Source organism: Glandiceps talaboti, chromosome 3, assembly GCF_964340395.1.
Source record: "Glandiceps talaboti chromosome 3, keGlaTala1.1, whole genome shotgun sequence".
Taxonomy (NCBI): domain Eukaryota; kingdom Metazoa; phylum Hemichordata; class Enteropneusta; family Spengelidae; genus Glandiceps; species Glandiceps talaboti.
This window is the reverse complement of record NC_135551.1, coordinates 22,968,002-22,995,468: the sequence shown is the minus strand read 5'-3', so window position 1 is coordinate 22,995,468 and position 27,467 is coordinate 22,968,002. Positions and strand designations below refer to the sequence as shown.

General features: G+C 34.8%; 1 protein-coding gene across 1 annotated transcript; it reads left to right on the top strand.

The window, feature by feature from the left end:
• The first annotated feature begins 1,949 nt into the window (after positions 1 to 1,949).
• On the top strand, positions 1,950 to 27,467 carry LOC144433224 (trophoblast glycoprotein-like). Its single transcript, XM_078121533.1, has 2 exons — positions 1,950 to 3,188; positions 25,249 to 27,467. Exon 1 carries the CDS (start codon positions 1,950 to 1,952, stop codon positions 3,168 to 3,170), a length of 1,221 nt encoding a protein of 406 aa, XP_077977659.1. The 3' UTR covers positions 3,171 to 3,188; positions 25,249 to 27,467.

Below are 27,467 nucleotides of genomic sequence, written 5' to 3'. Positions count from 1 at the left end.
TTGTGTGTGTGTGTGTGTGTGTGTGTGTGTGTGTGTGTGTGTTTGCCTGCCTGTCTGTGTCTGGATGTGTTTATGTAGATGTGTGTGTGTGCGTGTGTGTGTGTGTGCATGCCTGCCTGTCTGTGACTGGGTGTGTGTATACATGTGCACATGTGTAGATTGTGCGGGTGGGTATATGTGGGTATATGAATGGTGTGTATTCATATTTTATGGACAAATTCTTTCTTAAAAAAAGAACATTGCCAAAACAAAGAAACACAAGTACAGTTAAATGTTACAAACAACCATCTATCTCTACCTACCTATCTAGCTAGCTATCTCTCTATCTACTACCTATCTATCTATCTATCTATCTCTATTTACCTATCTATCTCAATCTATCCATCTATCTATCTATCTATAATGGGTATAGAGTATACACACAGGGCAACATTGCTAAGACATTGGCTGCAAACAGACTACTATAAATGGTGATTCGTTGTGTTAATGTTAATGTTCAAGTTCGTATGTACAAGTGACTCGTAAAATAAAGTATGCATGGCGCCTTATAGCAACTCTTTAAGCTGTAAATTGCTGATAATGTGAAAGCTTTGCCTTTGGTTAAACCTTGCTTATACGAAAATCAGCTGAATGTACAGTTGCTAGGCCCAGGAGCTAGTAGATTACTTTTAGAGTAAACAAGTTTGGATAACATCTGTGCGACCTTCAGTATGCATTCGTACAATGGAGAGGGCCAGTGGAAATCAAATCCGGTCTGTTGCATAAAATGAATGTGAACCCCCCCCCCCCCCCACCACAAGACCCTATACCCATGTTCAAATATTTTAAAAGCATGGGGTAAAATATCAGAGATGAAAATTGACACAAGTTCCATAATCAATGATATAAAAGGCTTGATCCCACTTGCTGCCACCATAATGATATAGATATGTTTCCGACTTCAACCACAGTGAATGTGTGTGAAGGCACTGCGTTAATAAATACCTCTGTTTGGATCTGATTGGCGCAAAGTTGAAGACCAGAACTTCAAAAAGACTGGATGGGCGTACTCCCTTACATTGTCAGGACCGAGGTCAGCAACATCTCCACTCCATCACATAATGGTCTAAGCCATACCTTACCACACTCTTTCCCTTAATTTACTTCCGTGAGACCCACTTCTCGTGCGTGGAGGATTACTCAAAATTAAGGGTATGCTTACATGATATATATTCATGTAGACTTTCGACATGTGTTTTTGGGCAGGTTTAACTCCATCTTTGAATGCACGTACTACCTTTGACCCCATATTTGGACAACGTAGTTTTCAAGTTGCTGATTTTCAATTTTTTTCGAGACTTTTCGAGAACGCAGTTTCCAACTATTAAATCGATTTCACATTTCCCCAAGACTTTTGAATCCTATATTTGACTCGATGCAGACATTTGACATTTCTTAGTTTTTTGGCTGAAATGAAGGCTTTTGACCCCAATTTTTTGTAGGTTTTATGCTTCTAAATTGAATCTGCCATAGGACACCAATACTTTTTGGTAGCGGCCACCCCCCCCCCCCCCCCCCCACACACACACCGTATGGTAACTAAAGGATGATGGATTTCGCCATGGATTGGATTTCAATTGGGAGCGCGCCCTCAGGCGGCGTGACGGAAGATTGTGGGCCTGTGTACGTGTGCGGATAAATTCATTCACTCCAGTACAGTGTCACATGAATCATTTGGCTTGGTGAAAGCCCACGTAAATGTAAAGACAGTGGAACTCTCGAGTTTCAGAGAAGTGACATACGCTTCTATTTTTTGGAAATACAGTTTCAGCTCTCAAGCAGCAACATCACACGGACACAACTTTCGGCTGTGCTGGCTTCAGCAGTTGAATGTCATCTGCTTCAACACTCAGGACACTCAGTACCCATTCTACTTTCAAGTTCAACTTCTACGAGCTCGTCACGTCAAAATGGAGACTTCGGGCATTTCACACAAAGCATTTTTTACAACGTTGTGCCGTTCGCCATTGCTGCTGATTCTCGTAACTTTTGTATGCCTTATTAGTCAAGTGATGACACAAAACGAATGTCCACAGGGGTGTTTGTGTTATAGTTCTAGTTCTCACGCTGTGCGTTTTGAGGTGACATGTGACGGGGTTGGCTTTCCTCATAACATACCAACATTCACCACCTCACTAACAATTCGAAATAACCCAGTTAACTGGACTTTACCCGAAAACCCATTTGGGACACTCCCAGACTTGGAGAAGCTGGATTTGACCAATAACAGTATAACGTCGGTAGAGGTAAAAACTTTCCATGGCAGTTATTTACCTGTTCTCAAAGAGCTCATTTTGGACAAAAATGACTTGACATTTGAGCACAGTAAAATGCTGAATGGCTTAGACAACTTGCGAAATTTAAGTCTAAAATCAGCTATTTTCAACGCATCTTCAATTGGTTATGTCAGCCACGCATTTTCACGGTCGAATCTGATGAAGCTGACCAACCTTTGGTTGGATTCGAATGAATTGGTTGTTTTACCTCGCAACACTTTTATTTTTGACAATGGCTCAGAAGGGGCCCAACACTTGCAAATGATATCATTGCGGAACAATAGCATAGGTGTTATATACCCTGGTACATTTGATTATTCGAACTTACAAAATCTGGAAACGTTGGATCTGAGTGACAACGGATTAACGAAACTAGAAGAAACTGAACTGAATGACTTCGATAATTTTCCAAACCTGACTATCAAATTACGGGGCAACTTCTTCGTCTGCAATTGTGACCTGAAATATTTCTCCAAATGGCTCGTCAAAACCAATGTCACTGTTACTGACAAAAACCAGCTGACTTGCGCAGAAGGTTTTTACCCCGAACAAAATGCCCACAAGATGATTTTGGAATTAGCTGCGGAAGACTTAAAATGCAAACATGTACCGTCAGTTGGGCACTATGTAGAACCGTCATACGTTATTTTGAGCCTGATATTATCATTTCTGATTGCTTGTTTTCTGGGTGTAGTGTTTTTGAGAAGACGGCAGATCAAAGCAGCATGCACTACGGTTGTAAGAGCAGCAAGGGACTCTCTGGAAAATGGTCCTTATGGAAATCACCATGGTTACACAGATATTAACAAGCATGATGGCAGAGATTCGCCAGAGCCGCCTGAAGTGCATCTTTAAAAGCCTTCAAATACTAAGGTAAACCACTGTAAATTTGAAGTGCAAGATATGCAAAGTTTAATCACAGATGATGGGCATTGCACTAATCCCACTGCATCTAGCTCTAGTAAATTTTGCATGTATTGTGAATCAGGCTCCAGGCCCATATCACATATTACATGTAAAAATAGGGAAAATAGAAAACATGTATACAAATTTTAAAACTGTCAAAACAAAGCTACAAATGGACCAGAGGCGAGATAAACAGTCAACATCAGTGAAGTATCTCTCCATTGAAGTCTAACTCTAAGACTACGGTGCATTTTTTTTCTAACAGATTTCTGTATGTGTTGTGTGTACAAAGAGCTGAAAATTACAAGCCTTTTTCACTTTGCTTGGGCATAAATTGCACTTTTGAAATATGTGTATGTACTTGTGTTTGTTTGGAGAAAAAAGCTTGGGGGGTGGGGTGGTGGAGGAGGTAATTAAAAAAAAAAAAGACAAACCAAAAACAAAATGAAATACATACTGCAATTGCAAGTATAACATATCTCTCAGACTTCAAATAAGGCAATGCAAACATGTTATGAAAGCTTAATGTATGTTCAAGCAAAATGGGCAAGTACTATTTTCAATGGGTATAATACGTATTTGTAGTACAAATATTGTCCATGATAGAAAAGTCATAGACCATCATACAGCGCTCAAAATTATGATCTCACAGTCTGCGGCTGTGACATTATCTCTTGATAATATCAACTGTACTCAGTTGGCTTTACATCAGCTGGCAACATTGTTCACAAATTATTAGTTGGGCTTATATACATATAGTCATTCTCATTCTCGCAAACCAGGGCTCATATTTCTTCTGCAACAGTGATGGTGCATCTTGGATGGCATCCTAAAAGAAGGTGTTGTTTACTATAAATGGTGACTTATAGTTAGACAATGTAACTAAAACAATTGAATGTATTTAACAAGAGTATTTTACACTCACCTGATATGAATATGGCAATTAGAGGGCGTGGCACACACAGGGATATATCACTTCATTTCATTTTGGGTGTTTGGGTTGTAATTATTTTTAGGTTTTTTGAAATACATGTATTATATGCTATCACATAGAAAATCACTCAACAATTTTACACATGGTTTCCTGTACAGACCCTATTATGCGGGTCATAAATTGTTTTATGGTTTAGGAACAATGCTACCTATAGAGTTTATCTTGCATGCTTTTACATTTAGTCACTGAGAGCATCCTCTTATACATATGCTAAGAATTAAGGACATTTTTATAGTTACAATTTTTGGAATGTTGACAAACAATTAAGATGCAGCATAATATAGAAGGTCTGATCCTTTCTCCCAACTTGTGCTTATATATCAGGGTTGTCGGTGGCCGAGTGGTCAAACCACTTGCCTCTTACATGTACCACTGCGGTCTGGGTTCCAACCCATTCAGGGTTTGATTAATTTTACCACGCTGTAAGTACGAAGAGTGTCGTTCAGTTTGACTCTACCATACAACGCAGGTTTTCCCCCGGGTACTCCGGTTTACTTCTGCACTAACACTGAACCAAAGGAGCCTATAAATGGGACTACATGTAGCTGCCCTTGGTTATCCAATACATGAATAAATAAATGAATGAATGAATAAATAAATAAATAAATAAGTTGTGTACATGTACAAACAAATACAATGTAGTCCTAGGGAGACAGGATTGGTTCAATATACAAAATGTATTTGTAAGTTAACCAAATCTGTGTTTATGGCAGAAATTGGATTTACCAAAAGTCATTATTTGCCAGATGTGATTGAGATAATTTAGGTAGATTACAAGAATTTAGGATTTTGAATTGGTTTTTTTTTAATGCAGGTTAGACATCATTATACTTATTATTCATATTATTTTAAAGGTTGTATGTTAGGTTATGGATATACCGGTATATATATGTTGATAGAATTTTACCACATTTTCCAACTCTGTTACATGTATTTCCCAAAATCAAAAAAAAAACAGTATGGAATTGCACCATGTTTTCCAATGCTGTTACCTGTATAAATTTCCAGAAATTAGAAAAAACACTGTATGGAATTTTACCGTATTTTCCAACTCTGTTACATATATTTCCAGAAATTAGGGAAAAAAACACAATGGAATTGCATCACATTTTCCAATTCTGTTCCCAGTACATATTTCAAGACATTAGAAAAAACACCATGGAAACGTCACCATACATGTATTTCTCTGCTCTGTTAACAGTATTTCCAGAAGTTGGAAAAAAAACCCACTATAGAATGCTCACAACGAATGTATGTCCCATATCTCTGTTACCAGTGTACCCAATCATTAGAAAAAACACTGTGAATTTTCACCTTATTTCTCTGCTCTGTTACCACCAGTATTCCCAGACATTAGCAAAAACACTGTATGGAATTTTGATCACATTGCTCTGCTCTGGTACATGTATTTCCAGACATTAAGAAAACACTTCATGGAATTTTCACCATATTTCTCTGATCTGTAACCTGGGGTTTCCAAACCTTGGTATAATAATACATGTACTTTATTTTTCTATAGTAACTTCCATCAAAACAATAACAAACAGCTTCACAATACAATGATAAAAGTAAGGCCAGCTTGACTAATGTAAGCCCAGAGTCTTACAACTAATTAATTCATTACATTCTAATGTAATATACAGTATATCGCTTACTAGTACATTTGGTATTTTGTACAATTCAGTGTTCACAGTTCTAAAAATTCCAAAGTTGATTGATTAAATTAGAGTAGCTTCTTAGTGAATAGCTCCCAGGTATTGAACTTTAATATATTGTAGCCTTTAGGCTCATTATATGATTATTGAACAGTCAAGACTTGTAGATGTGTAATTTGATGAAATGGTTAGGTTTGACAAATCTCCATTAAATCCTACCAAATTCATTATGACCATGGAATTGGTCCATCATGAGTTTAATGACTATAATAACCACGTCCATTTAGTGACTTGAGTTTAAATTTAGCCAACTTGTAGGTATATAACCAGTCAATCTGATTAAAATTTGATGTAGTAATCTTGGCCAGATTTCTTTAGTTACATGTACCCCTTTTACCTATATGTACATGTAGGTATTTAACAGTCAATCTGATTAATTCAAATCTGATGTAGTAAACTTGATGCCATTTTCTTCTTGCCTGTGTTTTCTAAGTTTATTGTTGTTTGTTCCTTTTGTTCAGTGAGTGAGTGAGTGAGTGAGTGAGTGAGTGCCTTGTCCTACATCAGACATACCATAGGAATTGATGTTCACATCCATTGTCATTGAGTAAGTCCCCACACAACCAATGAGAATGTGTCTTACACCAAAACTGATGGTACAGTACATGTACCTCAGAACGCCGTGTTTGAAAAGAGCTCAAATGCAGTACACAATTAGCAACTTGGTTCTTGTTTTCGTGGGTCTCTTTGGTTCAATTTCAATCCTTACTGTATATTGTAAGACAGATTGTGATTGGTTGCATGTAAGGATGGGATTTGAACGTGAACTCTTATTGTGTCAGATGTACATTGTAGGAACATTGCACTCATGGAACAAAAAGAGAACAAACAAATAAACATAGGAAACATAGAAATCATGCCAAGTTTACTACATCAGATTTGAATCAGACTGATAACCCAGTACATATGCCATGTAAACCATGTAAATTTGACTTGCCACTGACACACAATTTTGTGACCCACTACAATTTGGTATGCTAAGTGCTATGCATGTACATGTATCTTAATTACTGGTACCATGGGGAGTCCCACAAGAAAACCCAATTTCTATAATTGATCTGATCTACAACAAACAATTTTGTCATAGCAGGCATACTGGGTATAACTACATTTGTATATACCTACATTGTACATGCAGTGTTTTGTACTTCTTGTGTTTGAGCTTCTTTTTTGTGCGTGATTCATTAGATGGTTTATCTAAAGTTCCTTTCTCAATGAGTAGCTGTCAGATTATGTACTCACATTTGTCTGTTAATTGTATGGAACTCTGATACACTAGTTAGATTAGGAGTGTCACTGCATACCACACTTTATCCCCCGCTGTCACAGATATTCACAATATTACACTATAGAGATTCATTTGTAAATGAGTATTATATTAGTATGTATTGTAGTGACTGACAAGTGACAACCTTCAATTACATTGTAAGGTGATTTCAAGTGGCGTTTTGAATTCACCATGACATAACACTAGAGCATGTGTGATATATACTATAAGTCTGGAAATTTTCTCTGAAGACTTATTTTTGCTAATTTCACTGGAAAACAATATCGCAAAAATATGTAGTGACTAAAATCCCTTCCAATGTACATGAACACAATGCATCGGTCTTATAATTAGTGAAAATTAGTCTTTGAGAACAAGTTGAAGACTGTAAAATCGCAAGATTTTGTAGTAGTGAAAATATCTAGGTATACAGTATTGTACATGTCTGTCAACACGTATCCAACAAAGTTCCATGTCTATGCCATACTCAGTGTACAGTTAAAAAAGTCTATGAATAACGGCTGTATGATTCTGTACTGAATAACATGTATCAACAAAACAATACTGGGGACTTGGCGCCCCAGTTCTTTCTGTCCTTGGGGGAGTCTGGATGGCTACGTGGTATGGCAGCTGTAACCCCTTCAGATTCAAACCCTATGGAAAGCCTCTAGACTCTAGGAGGAGGAGACTGGTAGTACTGTCAGTACATTTACATGTAGTAGAGTAGCATAAAGGGCAATACAGAGTTGTATTGCTTTTGTTATTGTGTACAGTAATTGGTAAAAAAGTAATCAGATTTTTTGCTGGGAAGAAATGACATGCACATAATGTAATGTCCCTTATTACCACAAGACATACATAATGGTATTTTCCTTACATGTACACAGGGTGAAAAGTGCCATTCTTGTTGAATCCAAACCTTGCATCCAAAGAAGATTGCATTTCAAATATATTCAATTTATTCACACCATATTATTTTTTTGGGAATGTGATGGGAATGCTAATAGTCTGAAAAATATCTATCTAATATCAATCATGTACATGCAAATGTATATGTATTTCTTTGAATATCGTGAATAAACTTTATTTCAAGTTGAGGTGTTTTTGGTTACCATGGGTACAGTACATGCACTAGTTACTTGGCTTGAGTTGTATGCATACATGTACACATACATGTACAGTGAAAGTTCAAAGGTGAGCATGCCATCTATGTAGGTTAAAGAGAAGTGACTGGAAATGCAATCGTCAACATCCGAGGAGTAATACTATATTGGTACATGTATATTTAATAGTCCTCTATCATCATAAAAATATCAATTTAGACTTCCGCACAGACTGACTTTTCATCTGAAACTGACGTCACACTTATTACAAAACACCACATCAAAAGATGCGACAATCTGCTCACACAGAAGTTGAACTGTTTTGACGACAAATATATGCAGATTTCCATTCGGTTAATCAACTTTTCAAAGCAGTTGTGTGTATTGACGTCAGTGATTTCGGCATCCTTTGATGTAAGGTATTACAGTTGTGTGGTTCACTTCATCATTCCTGTCAGGCCTGTCTGTAGAGCTCTCAAACTTTATGATGGTCAAGAGTTTAGTGAACCATCATACATCATACATTCCGCCAGTTCAGAGATAAACATTAACGCTGAATAATTAAATCATTGCGTGATCAAGGTCCATAGTAGACGGATCGAAATGTCACATTCATTTCCAATTTATCATTCCAAAGTAGCTATATTGTACTGTCCTATCATACATGTAAGTGTATATGTGTGTAACAGTGTTTTTGCTGAGAGTTGTCGAGAGCCTACATACGTACCTTGTTTAAAAAGCTAACATGTCGGAGTATGTTTGAATTTTGCATATTTTATGTTGACTATTATTATGCAAATTATCATGCCATCGTTTTGCTGATAGTCTGGCTTAGCTGTAAATGTTATAATAAACATGTCAGAATATGTTGCAATTTTGAAGAAATGCATACATTATGCAAATCACTATGCAAATTATGATGCTATTTATATGTAAATTATTAAGCAAAGAAAGCACCCTCCTTGCAATCTAGCCTGGGGAGAACTCTGCAATCTCCATTGTAGTATGTTTATCTCACTGGATCTGTAACTCCCTATTACTTTTTCTGTATCCATGGATACTTCAAACTAGTGAAGTGAAGTTACAGATCCCGTAAGTAGACAAGCAATGTCCAACCTTTAAGTCAAATAAAATTTCATTTTGTTTGCTGAGTGGATCATACATCATTTGTTGACATTTTAGTCAGACAGTTTGTACACTAGATTACACAAGATGACATTTATTGCAAGTATGTGAAGATTGCAAGTTTTTGAACTCAATTGTTTTCATTCAGACAGTAACATACCTCTGAGCACTGACTGCTTGCAAACAACACAGACCTAAAAAAAAATGTACATTTGTACTTCTATGAATAAGTTTACACTAGCTACCCATCAATCGTTTTCATGTTTGTCATTTTGTGAAATATTTCACGTTGAATATTGGGATTATCCATTTACATTGTGAAGGAAATTATATGTCATGGAAGTTCAAAATAAATGTATGTGAATTGGCCTTTCCAAATTTGCCATGGTGGCACTCTACTTCCTGTCTGTGTGTACATGTACCTTGGGGTATACATTTTGTACACAGTTAATCATAGAATACTGCTGCTTTCCTCGATGTCTGAACAATACATAAAACATCCCTGATTTACACTTCTTCACAATACCAAGGGACAATGCTCTTACGAAATGGTACATTTACTATGAGGTGATGATACCCCCAATTTGAGTGAAGGTGCACTATTCCCAATTTCCTATTTGCCATCTGGAATGGCCTATTAAGTTTAAGGTTAATTGCTAGACAGGGTAAAGCTGTGTGCACTTGCTGAAAATGTGATCCCACTACAGTGAACTTTGGCAATCCTAACTCTACAAGATCATGGAAGTCATCCAACCTGCCACCCAGTGCTGTGAGCACAATTAAACCAACGTCCATTCAACATGTCATGACAATAGTTTTAGTTTGTTTCTATCTTGGTAAACCGAGACCTCAATTGCCAGAGTAGTATCTTCACCGAGACCTTGAATACCAGTGTAGTAGCACCCTTGAAACAATAAATTAAAATAATCTTGATGTCTCCTTAAAATAAAGTCCATCCAACAGGTTCTGAATTGCCCCTGTAAACTGCAGAGTTTTAGCATCATTTCATTCATTACAAAGTGAAGATACATGTAATTTGAAATCGAAAAAAAGTATCTGATAAATCTGTATCCACATTGGCAAACAAAATGTACATGTGTATGCATGCCTCATAGTGTACTATTGGTGTGGACGGCAATATTGGGGACCACACATGTTGTACTGCGGAAGACATTTATTACAAGAATTACCATTTGCACATGTACAAAAATGTATACTGTAGGCATTAGGAATGTCACTTGATAGACACTCCATTGTTCATGGCTATAGTGATCGGCACATGCATCAGTTGTACATTTCATGTAAATAAACTACAGTTGTCACATACCAAAAACAGTGAATGGATGAATCACTGCATTCACTGTATATTAAATCCCTTCAGTATATTGGACATAGTTTACATGTATGTACTATGTACGATGTAACTAGGGGACTGGTACATAAGACTTTTAAAAACTTAAGTACAACTTACAAGGTCAAAGGTGAAAAAAGCAACAATGAAGACAAGAAACACACAGTGACTTGTGTGACCCCATCTTTCAAACTATGAACAACATACTTTGCTAGACCCATGCTGTATTTGCATTTTATGTTTGTATTAACTGTAGAAAGTTTTGATATGTAGCAATTGATATTATACATGTACTTACCATACTGTATTCACTGATGATAGATACAGTTGTATAATAAAGTTATTATTATTATTATCATAATATGGAGGGAGGGAGGGATTTAATCTGTAATATACAGGTATGTCGTCCGTGAATTTACAGACTGATTATGAACTGATATTCACCATCAAAGTTTTGATATGTACATTTTGTAGCATTTGTAGAGATTTAATGTATGATCTGTAGTATAGCTATATGTATATGTACATAGGGTAGTCATGCATCTGTGACTTCACCAACCATTACAAAAAGTCAATCATCTACCAAATTAGCCTACATGTATAAGCCAGTCATGTGGGGAATTTGCTCTCACTCTTTCTGTTCCATACTTGGCATTTTGCTAACAACTTATTGCTTTATTGAAGTTAAGGCAGGAAAACAGGAATGATTCATATTGGATTTTGAATTCTTATCACTGTGAGATGACATCAATTGTGTTAACATGTGATTAGAACCAATGCCGAGGATTGAGTGGTATGATGTAAACTGGACTCCATTATCATATTCAACGTTGCTGCAGGAAATCATAATCTAATTTTAGCTTTGAGTATGAGCATTTTACATGTAGCAAAATGCCAGGCATGGTTGGAGAAAAGCAAGCACCCCACGTGACTTAGTCTAGTTCCTATACGACACATTATGATTACTATGATCATCTCCACTCACATATAGGGAAAGTTGTTATTCTAGCACAGAAATCTGTGCTACCCCATTGGGTGAAGGGTAAGCGATGCATGTCAGTAGTAATCCATCACAAATTGACAGGCAGTTGCAATTGGTTAGTTCCTTTAGAGAATAGCTCATTAACCGAACTCCACCTCTCCAGTCTGAAAAGAAAATTGCATATAAGGACACGATAACGTTACCACATCTATATGAACGCAGTCAGGGCTAGCACAGATTTTTGTGTTAGAATAATGACTTTCCCAATATGTGAGTGGAAAAAATCATTTACCAAAGACACCGTCTGACAAGTACGCCATGATGTATTATGACCTGGTTGTACAACTGCCCAAAGATACAGTCTAACATGTCACGATGAATTATGGTCTGGTTGTACACTTGCCCAAAAGACACAGTCTGACACGTCGCAGTGTATTAAATTTGATCAACTCGGGACATTGTCAAGCATTATAAACATGAAAGTCTCTTGGCAGGTGTGATGAACATCATAGTCAATCTTTTGACTAACATTTACAGTGTAATTCTTTTTCTCTCTCTTCTTCTTCCCTGTGGTTTGTTTGTTTTGTTTCTGTGTGTGATTTACTAGTCATATCTTCTCTAATTATTTAGTTTTGTAATTTTCTGTTAGTGCTGCTCTAACAATTGCTTAGTGAACCCCTGATACAAAAGGGATGAAATAAATGAATAAATAGTCATTGTCATACAAGTGTACAATGTATGTTAATATATTCTTTGATGGGAACTAACATGAAAAATAAGAGATTTCAGATATTTATGTTTATAATAAACCGTCCTTTATTGACTGAATAAAACTGTATTATCAAATTTCCAGTTTTAAGAGTACCATAAAGTAGAATCTATGATTGTAATTTTTATATGTACATATGACACAGCTACTCATGACACTCACAGGACAAACATTGTGATACAATGTATTTTTAACTCTTAGGTTCAGTACTGTCCTGGATCTCAAATATACCCTGACTTTATCTTTAGTATTCCAAGGTGTGTGTGTGTGTGTGTGTGTGTGTGGTATAATTTACATGTCAATGTTTGAAGCAAAGGTATTCTTTTGTACCATACACATCATTGTGATGCAAGCTATATACAAAACTATTGATATTTAAATATCAGTCCAGTGGCAATGCATGTATTCAGCATGTGAAAGCTTGGAAGTACACTGTGTATATATATATATATATCCATGAGTGATACTTCCATTGGGAAAGGATAGAAAAGAAAACATCAGCTGATGGAGACCTTTTGATATGATAGATAACATAAGATAAGATATACAGTAACACTGATCAGAAGTAAAGCACTTTCTCGATGTGCTACACTCATTTGTAGCATTCATATCAAGTGGAAAAGTTTCAATTGGTTTATTTACATGCCTAGCATGTGGCCTTTCTAATGTGGTCAATTAGCAAATGAAACAGTATACTTTCACACTTGATATGGATGCTATAAACGATTGTGGTACATACGGAAAATGCTTTACTTTGGTGTTATGGGTTGTACTTGATATGGATGCTATATTAAAACGATTGTGGTACATACAGAAAATGTATTACTTTGGTGTTACAGGTTGTAGCTTTATTACAACTGTATAGACAATCGACAATTCTACTTGGGTACATAAGATTAATAAAGATATTACAGAACACTATGTACAATAAAATAGGCTAATGTTATAACACTCTGATTAATATCTGATGTGGTGAAAGCGGATAGATGTCTTTATTTATCTTTATTCCGATTGCTTTGTGTCATTTGTTTTGTTCTCGCAAACCAGAGTTGTTATTTCTTCCGCATCTCAGTGCGTCTTGGGCAGTGCTATAAAAGAGGGTGTGGTTTATGACAATGGTAAAATAATGAAATCAATAACAATTAACATTACAAAATGTTACACGATTATACATTTGTAATGTATTGTTTCTAAGGTTCTCTCAATTCCATACAGTCTGTCATTATATATATACAACATGTACCTGAAACTACAGTGTATGTATTATGCAGTATTTGATGCAATATACATTGTATACATGTGTATTGTGTGTGTTATTCATACAATATTGAGATATGACTGCACCCTTAATTTTGACAAGCTAAAAACATGACCATGAAATTGAACGTATTACTGACTGACAATTGTTATGTGATCCTGCTGGAGTAATATCACAATTTAAAAAGACCTGATTCACATTTCAGCAGGCTTAAAACATTTTGTAGAATTATACCACTTCTTCATCTGAAATACAAATATTACTGGAAAACATTGAGATCAGAACTATGTCCCTTTAATACAAAAAATGCACGTATTTCACGGCATGGTGTATTAGTGTAAATATTTGGTTATAAACATCCATGCATTCCAATCTTTTGTCCCATCTTTCTGTGTCACTATGATATGTTTCTCCATTCAGATAAAAAATTAATGAGACGAATTATGTATGGTATACTCTTCTGTGTTAATGTAAGGCAAGGGAGACTGTAAACATGTGTTATTATAATATTGCAATTTCATTATGACCATCTACTTAGATACAGGAAAATGTTTAATGGCCGCTACTACTGACATTAATTAGTTAATTAAAGGGGCACAATAGGTAATATCAGATAAATTGTGATGTTTTTTCTTCTTGGCTAATAACTGGTACTTCAAAATGGCATGTTAATTGTTATACATTGTGTAAGCTTTGAACTTTGAGGGTCAGTGTTAAGTTATCAAATTACATATTATTTATTCATTACTGTTTACATTGTAGATATCAATATTAAAATGGAAATAGAATGCAGTTTGAACTGTCATAAATGCATTAAAGGTCTTTTGAAATCCAGGAAAATATTTGTTTTGGGTTGTTAGATGTGTATCTTTGCTACAAAAGAAAAGTGAATTTGGCCATTTTTTTGTTTGGCAGACAGTACACATGTATATCAGTGGAGTTCTGGTGTCAGTTTGTGCTTCATTTGCATGAATATATCTAATATAATTTCTTTGTTCCTTGTGCTTAATTGACAGTTGAACTAGTATGTCTTTTGCGAGAATAAAGATTCGTTTGTGGTTCAAAGATACAAATGAAAATTGCAACTCATAGAGTCATAACATTTTTGTTGAAAGTGAATTCCACATTCCGCCACTCATCAACAATGGCTAGTCCTTATACATGTCACCTGAGTAATAGCATTGGCATCTTACTCAGACAAGACGTACAATATCACCCCATTGTGATACACCCTGACAATGCTGACAAGATATCAGTGAAAAGTGGGATTCACTTGCAAAATTTTTGTTTTGACTGTGGTTGACTCAGAGAGTCGAAATTTTAATTTATGAACATTTCTTGAGTTACTTATTTCAGTGTGAATCAATAATTCAGTTTCGGCTACTCTCGGCTTCAAGTTGAATTTACAAGTAAGTCCAAAGTCAGCATTCATAACTAGTAACATATTGTTACTATACCAGATCTAAGGTACGGAGAAAAGCAAGAAATTATAACAACTACATGTACACGTAGACACGTATATGTTTAACTGCAGAGGCTTAGTTCTTGAAACGAGTCTTAAATCAGCATCACTAATAACATATTGTATTTCAATCGGATCTAAGCCATGAAAATAGCAATTTTATACAGTCGCTAGAAGCCCCCATGAGAGATTAAACATTGCACAATTAGATAAAAAGGTTGAAGTAATTGTATAATAACTTAGCCTTCACATCTGAACTGTATACTCTGTACCTATTATATCTGTCGATCATTGAGAAATCAAAGTTGACAAGCACACTCAGTATTTTTGCACATAAATGTACTAAATGTGTTTGTAAATTTGATGAAAATGCTATGACTGGACCACATCATGCGTGAGCGTAAGTGTACAAATGTACAAAAAAATGTATAGCGTGTGTACTCTGTGTATTTGTTTGATTACGTTCAGATGTACTAGCTGTTTTCTCTCTACAGCTTGAAAGTGTAGTAGGTAAGCATGGGAGTATTATCCAGATCACCCACCGTGCATGATTACGGTTTACAAATGTATGTGTCACTCCTGCATTATCGGACTTCTGTTATTTGTTTATCAAAAACAGGAAATTTCATACAAAAATACTACAGTTTGGATGTGATTATCATTTTATGTACATGAACAATTGCGCACTCATTTGCATACAGGGACATGTCTGCAATAATGTTTGTATTATACTGCAGTGCAAATATATACCACTACCTGGTAAAATGTGCATACCAATGCAAGTAATCACCGGTACATTATAATAATTGGTATTTTAACACACCCCATGTTTTTTTCAGATATTTTAGTTTTTACTATATTTTTAATAGACTGGTACCAGTCCCTGGGTAGATATTTTTTGTCTCATAATCTTCAAATGTTTTGAGTTTCTTAGTCATTTTCAGTTTTGTATTAATGGAAATTTAAATGTCCTTAAAAAAAAATGTTGCGGGACATCTACATTGTGCACCACAGTAACTGTACTTAGTACATTGTAAGTCTCCCAACGGCTATCATTCAGTCAGTTTATCACAATACAGGTGTGTTTCTTACATACATGTATATATATAGTCTATAATGCTCTGCTGCTAATATTGCAGCGAGCACTGTTCTCTCCAGTGAGACACTAAGCTTACATGTATATATATATTATTCAACTAAAGAGTGATAAAGCTGGCAGAGACTCTGAGCAAGTCTAACATGTACATTGATCATTGAATCACTCATCCATTTCAGGTAACCAGGAAAGAATGAAAATGGACAAAATATTTTCAAGTGTATAATGTTTTAAATTTGCTTTTTTTTCATTAGTATTCATTGAAAAATGCACCTAGTAACCTGTACTGACAACACTGTTAACTTGCCAATTTAATTACAAACAGAAAGCAATTAAAGTGAGAAAATGTAAAATTGAAAAGCAAATTTACCAATAATGTATTCTCTAGTAATAAGTCAATAGGCCATTTCCATGACCTTTGAGTGACTTCAGATTTTGAGAGATAAATAGGACTGGGGTAATTATGGTTGAATAAAAGAGGCAGCAGAAATCGTGAAGTTTATTTTGAGTAGACTCGAAGAGCTAAGGAATTATTTTATTATTTCAAGAAATACCTGTATAATGTATGTGTATACCCTGCACACATCAAAATAATTCTCTCTGACTTTTCTTGCATTGGTGAGTATGTGCGCTGAATTAATTTACACTGTTACATGTACTGTATGATATTTATAAATGCAAGTTGCACTATTGCAGTGGGGGTAACTTGTACCCAGGCTTTTTAGTAATTGCCTCCCTAGCTGGATAATCAACCTGGCAAACATCCTTTTTTTTATTTCCACACAGCCTGTGAACTCAGTGTTTCAAATTTAGTGCATAGAAGCTGATTGGTTGAATGTCACATGACATATATAGAACATACATATTGTCATTGATTCTATAGTTACCCAGATGTGTCGTACATAGCCACAGAAATATGACTTGAATTTTATGTAAAAAACTTTGAACAGCAGCAGGTGATATGCTAATTTTATGCTGATTTTTACAGTTGCTGATAATTGGCATGGACAAATATACTATAAACTTGATAATACTGAGTTCACAGGCTGGGTGGAATAGAATGCTTGTGAGGCCATTTGGTTGGCCACCCAGCCTATATGTACATGTACTAGTCAGAAGCTACTTAGTTGAGATTCTTGTTTTCTTCAAATAAGAGTTTAATACTGTAGGCTTTTTTTTCCCCTTGAGACAAAGCTATGATATTTCAATCAGTGAAGTGAGCTGGAAGGTAATTTTATTACAAAAGTAACTTTCCAATGCAATAATTTGAATGTATTATAAGTAGATGATGAGGGAAATGAGTTGATAAGTTCTTACAGATTAAAGTCCAAGACTGCTAGTAATGACAGTCACTTGACTATTTGACAAAATTGCTTTAATCTTGCCACTAACACTTATCGTTTAAAATATGTCAAAGCTACATTTTGTTTGAGAACTGATTGTTAGTGTTATTTGTTTTTAAAATTTTGACATAAATGTATAGATTTAGGTTATTTCTATGATTCAAGTCTAAAATAAAATGAAAATATTGAAAAAATTATCTCTTGCCAACCAAAAATTTTTGTGATGACCTACAACGTACATCCAACCATGGTATTCTGTATATACATGTATACATTGTATATACCATATTTTCTGTTCTAACATACCTCTTGGCCGTATGCATGGTATAATGTACATGTATTCATTAGAATGTTTTTGTTCATATACATGTATGCTCTTGTTCTTCAAGTATGCATATTCTTAAGTTGTGTTAATTTGCTCTTTGTTTTTAAAAATTGCTAGTACTTGTACATGTACTTGAGAAAATAGGAACGACAGTATTGCCCCTATAAGTACTCAAAATTGTTCATTTATCAAATTTTTATCTTGCGGTCTTATCTTGTTACTGATTATATACATCCGTCAGTACATTGTAGGGCGGTCTCGTGTGGCATTGTGAAAATACTGACTGTTGATCCAGCAGACGTGTAAATCTTTTAAACAATATGGTACATGTAATTTTCATTGTCCAGTCCTGGTATTATTATGAAGGTTAAAAGTTCAAAATACACTTAATCTGGAGGTAGAGAGACAATGCTCATTATACCATGCATGAGCTAAGTTGAACAAAAACTATGGAATATATACTCTTGTTCTACATGTACGTCATGACAATGCGTCACATGTCTATGTCACTGGTTCTGCTGTGTTTGAAACAAACATGTACATGTATGAGGCAAAACGTTCAAAATTGCCATTACTTTCCCCGATTTATCTTTGTTATTATTGGCTCTGATATAATTATGTTATTCTCCAATATTTTTCTTAATTCAGCTGGAAAATACTCTTGACCTAACGGTTGTCACTACGAGTCAATAGGCGAGTAGTGACAAAGCCCCCTCTGTGAGTATTTTCTTTGGGTGAATGAAGAAAAATATCGTGGAATAACATTTAACTATAGCCTATCGATGGCAAACATTGAAGTACATGTACAATGTACATTTGTATTACCTCCTGAAGCTTTTAAGACCATTATGAAGAAATATAAAAGGCGAATGTGTTGCCATAGAAACAACAGCATGGTGCTAAAATTCTAATTAACTTTCACCAATATCAGTTTCTGTTGGTATGTTTAGTGAGGTTAATATTATGAGCAGTCTAAAATTCTACAAACTGTTATCTAAATGAAAATTGAAATTGTATCATGCACATACATACACTCACTCAGAGTCCTTTACATTAGAACATGTTATATTGCATTTATATGCAAATTTTATTCCTTGTATATTGATTATCTGCAAAATGATGTATTGTAAATTTATTAATTCTCACCAGCTGTTAATTACAACATCTGTTAATTCTGTTACATTGTATTTACATGCAAATGTTATTTGCTATTTATATTGATTATTTGCAGAATAATGTATTGGAAACATATTGAATTATTTACTTATGAGCTTATTAACTTATATCCCCTTTCAAAATTCCTTTCTGATAACATTTTACATGTAAATTGAGATGTCTCATCAGTAGCTATGTATATTATATATCAGACTACATGTACATGGAGTGTATTGTTAAAACGGATTTATTTTGCCGTATGAAAAATTTGGCAGAATAGCAATTTGGGACATGCAAGGTGCACTACTTTGATTTGGTCGACAATGATAGGTGAAAGTAGACATAAAGTGTACTTGTAAATACATGCAACTCATCTGTACAACTGTTGTTGATACCTTTCACAATAGCTGAAAACAGAAATGTGGAATTTGTATAAGTATGTTAACAGAACTTTTTGACATGGATATATAAAAATGCTTTGCACGTACATGTACATGTATTCAGCTAATATAAAGCCAATGCCACAAAGCATACAACTAAAGTATGTTACTGTGTATTTAGAACATATGATTTCCAAATTGCACTTTGTAAGGTTTAAGCTTGTCTTGTCTGTTACTGTACAAAACGCTAGATATGGCTATTCAATTATTATGATTCTTCCTCATATTATTATTATGAATTCTCCCCTTCTGTTAATTTATACCAGTCCTGTTTATTTTTTTAAATTCATTTTGTCAAGTTAAATGATTGATTGGCATAAAAGGTCATTCCATAATTAAAATTCTACCAGTAAACATATCTTATTAGATAACAATCTTCCTAACTTTACTACATTTTATTGTCTGGCACAACAACAATTGAAGGGTAGTTGATACATTTTTAATCCATTGACATGCCTGAAAAGGTTTACATTGTTACAATGTATATGGTTTGGAGACGATCTGTTACATTGTAACTTAATATGCAAAGAAACTGAAACAATGTTGGTAAAATTTCTGTTATGTTAGATAATGAAAAGAAATAATGTTAGTAAGATTTTTGTTTAGCCAGACAGTTTTGTTTCAAGTACACTGGCTTCCCTTATATTGATGGAGTAATATATTTTGACTTCATTTGTGAAGTATATAGGTTTAGAGTGCATTCACTGAACCATGATGGCAATGGTTTAAGTGGATTATTTACTCTGATCAGCTCTGCACCAAATTGATAACTTAGAGGTGATAAAAAATGAAACTAGATCAAATTGACTCTGCATTCTATCGATCATACATTTAGTCAAAACAGTAACATAAAGTGGAACACCACTGCAGGTAATAAAAGAAAAAGACATTTTCATAAATTTTGAGTTTTGGATTCCTGGCGTGATTTTATGTTATGTTATGTTTTATCATTATGGTCCCAAAATATGGAGTTGAAACTTAATTGTTCAATGGAAGTCCTTGCCCAAGTGCTTTTACCTTGAAATAAGTCATGAATATTTATGTTCTACCATTCTATATGATACACATAAACATACATGTATGCTGATTTTTGGTGCAAGTTCTGTCCACTGCTAGGACTTCCACTGAACAATGGATTAGGAACAAGTTTCAACTCAGTGTTTTGTGGCAATCACATGTAACATGTACATGTAAGTGGTATATGATGACTCCTTAGAACCCAAACTTTTACGAAATTTCCTTTATTTCCTGCATTGGCATTCCCCTATAAAGATGGTTTTGCTGAATGGTAATTTTGTTTGCATACAAAATCACATCACACAATTATAACCTTCGAACTTTTGAGAAAATTGTGAAACACTTGACAACGCTTGTACTTGTAGTAGTACATGAATCTGCAGGTTTAGAAAAGTTTGAACATTGCAGTTGTTGTGTGAACCAATCACAGGACACGATGTATCAGTTGTACCCTACTTGACAGAACAATTACTTATACATACACATCTAACATGCATCGACATGTTAGACATTATTGATGCAGAAGTACACTTAGTCTAGTGTGTATTTGTAAAGTACATTGTAAATTGTGGTTTTCGATCCCTAGACTGGGCCCAGTACTACATAATAGCCGACAAAAAGGCTGCTCGCAAAGCTTCGTCAGCTTTCTTATTGTGACTTGAGACAGTTTCCCATCTACCACTGGTTGCCATGTTGACTCATTGTTGTTTATAACATGACATTTTTAAGTCAATTTTGGAATTTTTTGTGATATAGTTGATTTGAGTAAGATATTTGCTCTGAGAGTGTTCACTGTAATTAATTCTCTTTTAAGAATGCGCACTTTATTCACCGCTTCACGCATATACATGTACCCACATGATAGGCAGCTGTGACAAATAGTGTAGCCCTCATTTTGCCAAAACTGGGGGGTGCCCTCTTGCGATGCTGACCTGCAAAATGGCCAGAACTTCGCGGTAACTAGAATATGATGTGAGAGTTTGGTTCCCTTTGTAACTTGAACATTGGCTTGAGTTGAAGGTTTAATAAGCATTACAATTTTTCAACAAAAGTAAGCCCCAAATCTGTAAGGTTAAGTCTGCGTGAAATAAAGCACAAACATTTTTAAAAAAATAGAAAGTAAAATAAAAAAGCGAAGCTTGATTGTCAATATGTCTTGGTCACCACATCTACATGAACTACATGTATGTAGATAAAGCTGTTACAATAGTAAACCTTGTTGAACTGATTAGATTCAGCAGAAATGGTTTTCGAGTTGACTTGTGTGGAGATGCGGCTAATGTTATTTGTGATGTATAAAAATCATTTCAGCAACGATTGTAGGAATGAATGATTACAGGATCTAATATTTGAGTTGATAGTGTTAACTACGGACGTAAAGACGTCATTATATGTCATCTCCACATTTAATGATCATCAAATCAGCCTAGTTTATCACAGAGGAGATGTGTAACCATGACAACAGCCATTTATTTATGCTCCATTTTGGAATGATAATGGTTGTATCCAAGGTGATATTTAACATTGCACAGCTGGACAATGACATTTACTTATACATCCCATTTTTCACAGAATCAGATTAAAGCAAAGTGGTGCTTGTACATGTATTTGTGAATCTGCGACTTCCTCCTCTCCTGGTGACCTCAAGTTAACCTGTGTGACTATATACATGTATATACATTAAGGTGCAAAAGATGTCCCTAAACATTTGTATAAAATCAACGATATTTCAAATAAAAGTCTCTAAGGAGTGGAAGTAAGATAAGTAAATGTTGGCACACTACTTGATGGTTACATGTACTTTCAAAGAAATAGAATGAATAGAGAATTTACATAAATTTATATAAATTTGTGCCTGCATGCAATAACTGTAATCTTTTTTAAACACTCGCCTGGCATTTGGACCTTGGAATAAAAAACAGACAATTAGACAGATTGACTGATACAGTAGACTGGCAGATCGAAAGACTGTGACAACATACTTGACAAACAATTTAAAAATAACTCAGATTGTCTCTGAAAAGCGAAATTGTGTCTCTGTAGACAGGGGAGGGATAGAACCTCTCATTATCTCCCACATGACTGTTAGATGTTACATGCTTTGAAAGGAACACAGATGACGATCTTTTTGACTTTATTGTCTCATGAACGTTCACATACTTGTACAATGTATTGGCTCAAAAACTTAAATTCTCCCTTTTATCTTGGAATGGGAAGGGGAGAATTAACCATTTGTCGTTGGGAGGACTTTGGGAGATGAGATGATGTTAATCTCATTTTATTGGGGGCCCAGGAGATGTGGGGATGTTGATTTCATTTTGTATGGAGGGGATGTTAGCCTTTATTTGTTTGGAGGGGCTAGGGAGATCAGGGAATGGTACATGTACATGTAATTTCATTTTGTTAGAAGGAGATGGGGGGGGGGGGGATTATTCTCATCAATTTATGTTCATTTATGGATTGCTTGATATGGCATGGCCCGTAAAAATGTACAGTATATGTCTTCAGATGTCATCATTATACATGTAGAATATAAAGATGAAGTGGAATGAATTCAGTTTCAATTACAGTTGTAATTAATGTACAGTAATTGACATACATGTACTAGCTGTCAATTAGAATGCAAGATAACTTTATTGTTATATGGACACAAAAATCACTACCCACAGGACAAATTTATTAGCACTTTGACACAATAATTATTAATGCCAATTTGGCTATTAACAGACTTATTGGTTTCTTTATTTAGTTATGCTTAATTCACAAACAGACAGGCATACATACAGAACTATATAGTTTTCAAGTATATTTCATACAAAATTACATTTCTCATCATTAGTGCGAGTAATGAACATTGATATTAGGGAATACAAGAGTTGTTGTGAAGTGTTAATGATGTTAAAATAATTATTGATTTTGACAAGTCAGGAAAATTAAATTAGTTGACTTTTAGACCCCAGTTGGGCACAGCCTGATGTAGACCCCAGTTGGGCACAGCCTGATGGAAGAGCTACATTATTATTAGACTCTCTCACAGTCCTCGGAACTTCGCTTTACTAAAATCGATGCTAAATGAATTATTTTGTATGTACCGATACCATCTACATAACGTACTCCATCGTACTCGAACAACCTTGTACTGTGCGCCCTCATCGACCACATAGAGATATATGTTCGTTGACGTGTGACTGCGACGCTCCGTATTTTCGCGAAGTCCGAGGCTTCGCGATAACACGGAGCGTCGCAGTCACATGTCAACGAATGGTTATCTCTATCATGGTCGATGAGGGCGCACAGTACAAGGATATTCGAGTATGGTTAATTAGCTGGCATCGGTACATACAAAATAATTCGTTTAGCTTTAATTTTAGTAAAGCCAAGCTCCGAGGGCTGTAAGAGAGTTTAGAGGTACATTTATATTGGTTGTGTCTACACTTTATCTGTCTGTACGTGTCTGTGCTCAGACACAAGTCAATTCTAGCAACCCTATTCCATTCAAATCTTGCACAAAGGTGATATACGGCAGAGACATTGTCTCTTTACTTGACAAGTGTAACTTGAATATGAATTCAGTCAAAAATTTCAACTTTTGTCATGTCATAGTTATGTATATGCTGCTTCCTGATACAGCATGTACGTTGTACATGTGATTAAGATATCGTCAATTCTTTTGTAATTTCAACAGCCAGTTATTGATCACTTGATTTATTTGAACAATGTCTTAATTTATAAAAGGACATTGATTGATGAATTGTAATGGTATGTACATCATGTAATATGATATGAAACATCTATGTTCTATAATAAATGCATGTACATTTGTATGTATACGCTAGCACTAAACAAATGTAGTTAGTAATACATGTATGTTGTACTTACAGTTTACATACAAATTTCATTTATCATAAGCTCAGTACAGTAGCTGCAACTTTTACATATTTTCCATAGCGTTCTGTCAGATAACTTGCAAATTATTGACAAGCCTGTATTGGACATGGGTCATCTTTTTATTAGCTACATTGTAATTACAAAAAAATGTACATGTATCTGTCTATACTAGGCTTTGATGGTACTGGACTGGCTTGATATGTGTGTAAACAATACAAATACAACACATGTGAAATAGTCAATGATGGTATATATTGAATGTTGATAAGGTTTGTGCAGATCACCAAAAATATGTATTGTTGTTTCAGCAAGTACATGTATATGTAATGGACAACATCTAAATAATTAAAAAAATTATTTTTTTACTGTTTTGAGTAAGCATATTATAATGGACCCCCATGGCATGGGAGTGCCAGTGTGGGTACTCAGAACCCCGCGAGCACAAGTGTGGGCTCTTACATTGTAGGTACAAAATGTCCATTTTGTATTTGTACTCATTCTTGCAGATTTTTCTGTTGCACTTTCACACTCTATGCAAGTAAAAGTATGGATGCAGTGAACAATGCAAACACTCATGTGTAAGCACAAAATATGCATTGTACCCTAAGAATTCTACAGTGCACTCGCGCATCATGTGGTTCTGTCATATTTTTGAAAATATTTGCATGTGCATTTATACGTTGGTGCTTTCAAACTAATAACATGCCATCTCTTTCATTTTTGTTTTTTAATGACAGATGGTGGAACATGGAAGATGAGTAAAATATAACCACAAGGAAAAATACCGTAAATGTACTTTATGTACAAGAAGGAAGAGAAGAATATGCAAACAGATCGGTTGACAGAACTTTATTATGCATCGTACACTGTAGTGATAAATAGATAGTATCATTTGAAGGAAAAGCTAATTTCAAAATTCTATTCTGAACTGAAGATGTGTACATGTGTGCATTTAAAAATACTGCACTTCAAGAAGAAGAATACTGAAACTTTTAGAAGAATACATGATGTGTAGTCTCACAGGTGGCTTAAACAAATTTTATGCGTTGAGTGTTAACAATTTTTATTCTTAATTGTTGAAATCCTCGTTCTACCGAGAGGGTAGTCAGAGCACAAAAGGATTTTTAATATAATGTTATTCATGTACATTGATAATAAATCCAGCTAAAAGTCAGCTTTTTTTATTATTGAAAATTTGATTAGGAAATTTATCGTTTGAAGTTTGTACATGGATTTCATCACTTTTGTGTTAATGAGCACTGTTTGAATGCCAACAAAAAGTAAGATGACACACGAGTGTTGACTTAGTAATGATATTTAAGTTCAAGTAAACTGTGACAATATATATGTATGGAATTCAGAATCTATATTAAAATCATATATCATTGCCTAATATGGTTATTTTTTCAACTGCCAATGTACTTTTAACCCATAAATGCTGCATTGCAGAAGTGAACAGTCTGGATAATTTCCAGGCTACAAATAGCCATGCTTATATGCTTAGTATTGCACAAATGAACAGATGGAATTCCTTGATGGGACACAATACTATTTATAACTCCATGGAAAATCATGGAAATGTATTCATTTGATAATTTATTATGGTTGAGGTACCACTTATACTTTTAATGTAATATATACAAGTACATATTCATATAGAGAAATGTCTACAAGTACATATTCAAGAATAGACCCTGTAACTTTGTTTAGTAAGAGAAACAGGAACTCTTAAGACAAGAGACCAGGATGTTATAATATCCAGGAATGCTGAACCTCCTTTGTAATTGCATAGTGCCTTTGTCAAGAAATTATTATTCACAAGCAATGTCAGTGAATGTCAAAATTATATCAAAACATCCACTTACCCAACAGTCTAATTTTGTACGTATGTGTACATGTACATGTACATCTTTCTAGTAATTGTCAATGTAATTGATAATTGACAATTGATAAGTATCGTAATCATACATTTGTATTTAAAAACATAATGATAAAGAGAACTTTGTGTGTGTTTGTGTTTTTTTTCCACAAGTGAGATTTGTATTGCAGGAAAGCAATAATGAGATACCTACCATATGATCTTATCTTTGTCATGGACATTTTACATGTATACCATAGTTAGGTGCATGTATCTGCTGTAAGAATTGTACATCATTACAGAGTGTAGAATCCCTGATTGCATCTACAAAAAAAAGTTGATGTATTTATTTGTATGCAAGCTAGGGAGTTAAAGATGTGGTTAGTTTATCCATACGAATAGGGTTAGACCCCCTAACATCGTCCTGATTTGTATCATCAATCATGTTTGGACACTGTTCTGTACATTCCCCTCCTACTACATGTAGTTAAGTGTGTGAATATGCTTGTATGAAACATCAATCAAAATATTTAGTATAATATTAATGCCGTGTATGCCTTCTATAATATTACAATTATCTTCTGACATGGTTAGACCAGGTAATTGTACTGTAGGGATGCCCTCAGTGTTTTTATATGTATGATAAACTATATCCATCAAATTGTTCATAAGTTGTATCTTTACACCAACCAGATTTGAGTTCAGATTATTATAAGTGATGTTTACGTATACTTCAGTAAGTATAATACTGCAGGCATTGTTTAAATATGAAGCAGAAATTACCCCCCCCCCTCAAAAAATGTACAGACTTTGCTTAGTGCCCCTTGAATGTATTCCAATACATTGTATGAATATTGCTTATTTTTTTCATAAATGCACCGTATTTGATGTCTCAGCACATTATACAACCAACCCAAAATTATATAGTTGTAGAAAACACAGAAAATCAAACACATGCTAAAAATGTTGTCTGAAAGTGATGTGTACAAGTAATATTAACAACTACAAGTCTTTGATTTTGAATGGTAATAACACCGACTACAAAAAAACAAAAGTTAGTATTCCTAAATATGATGCAAATATAAAATGGTGTGTTTA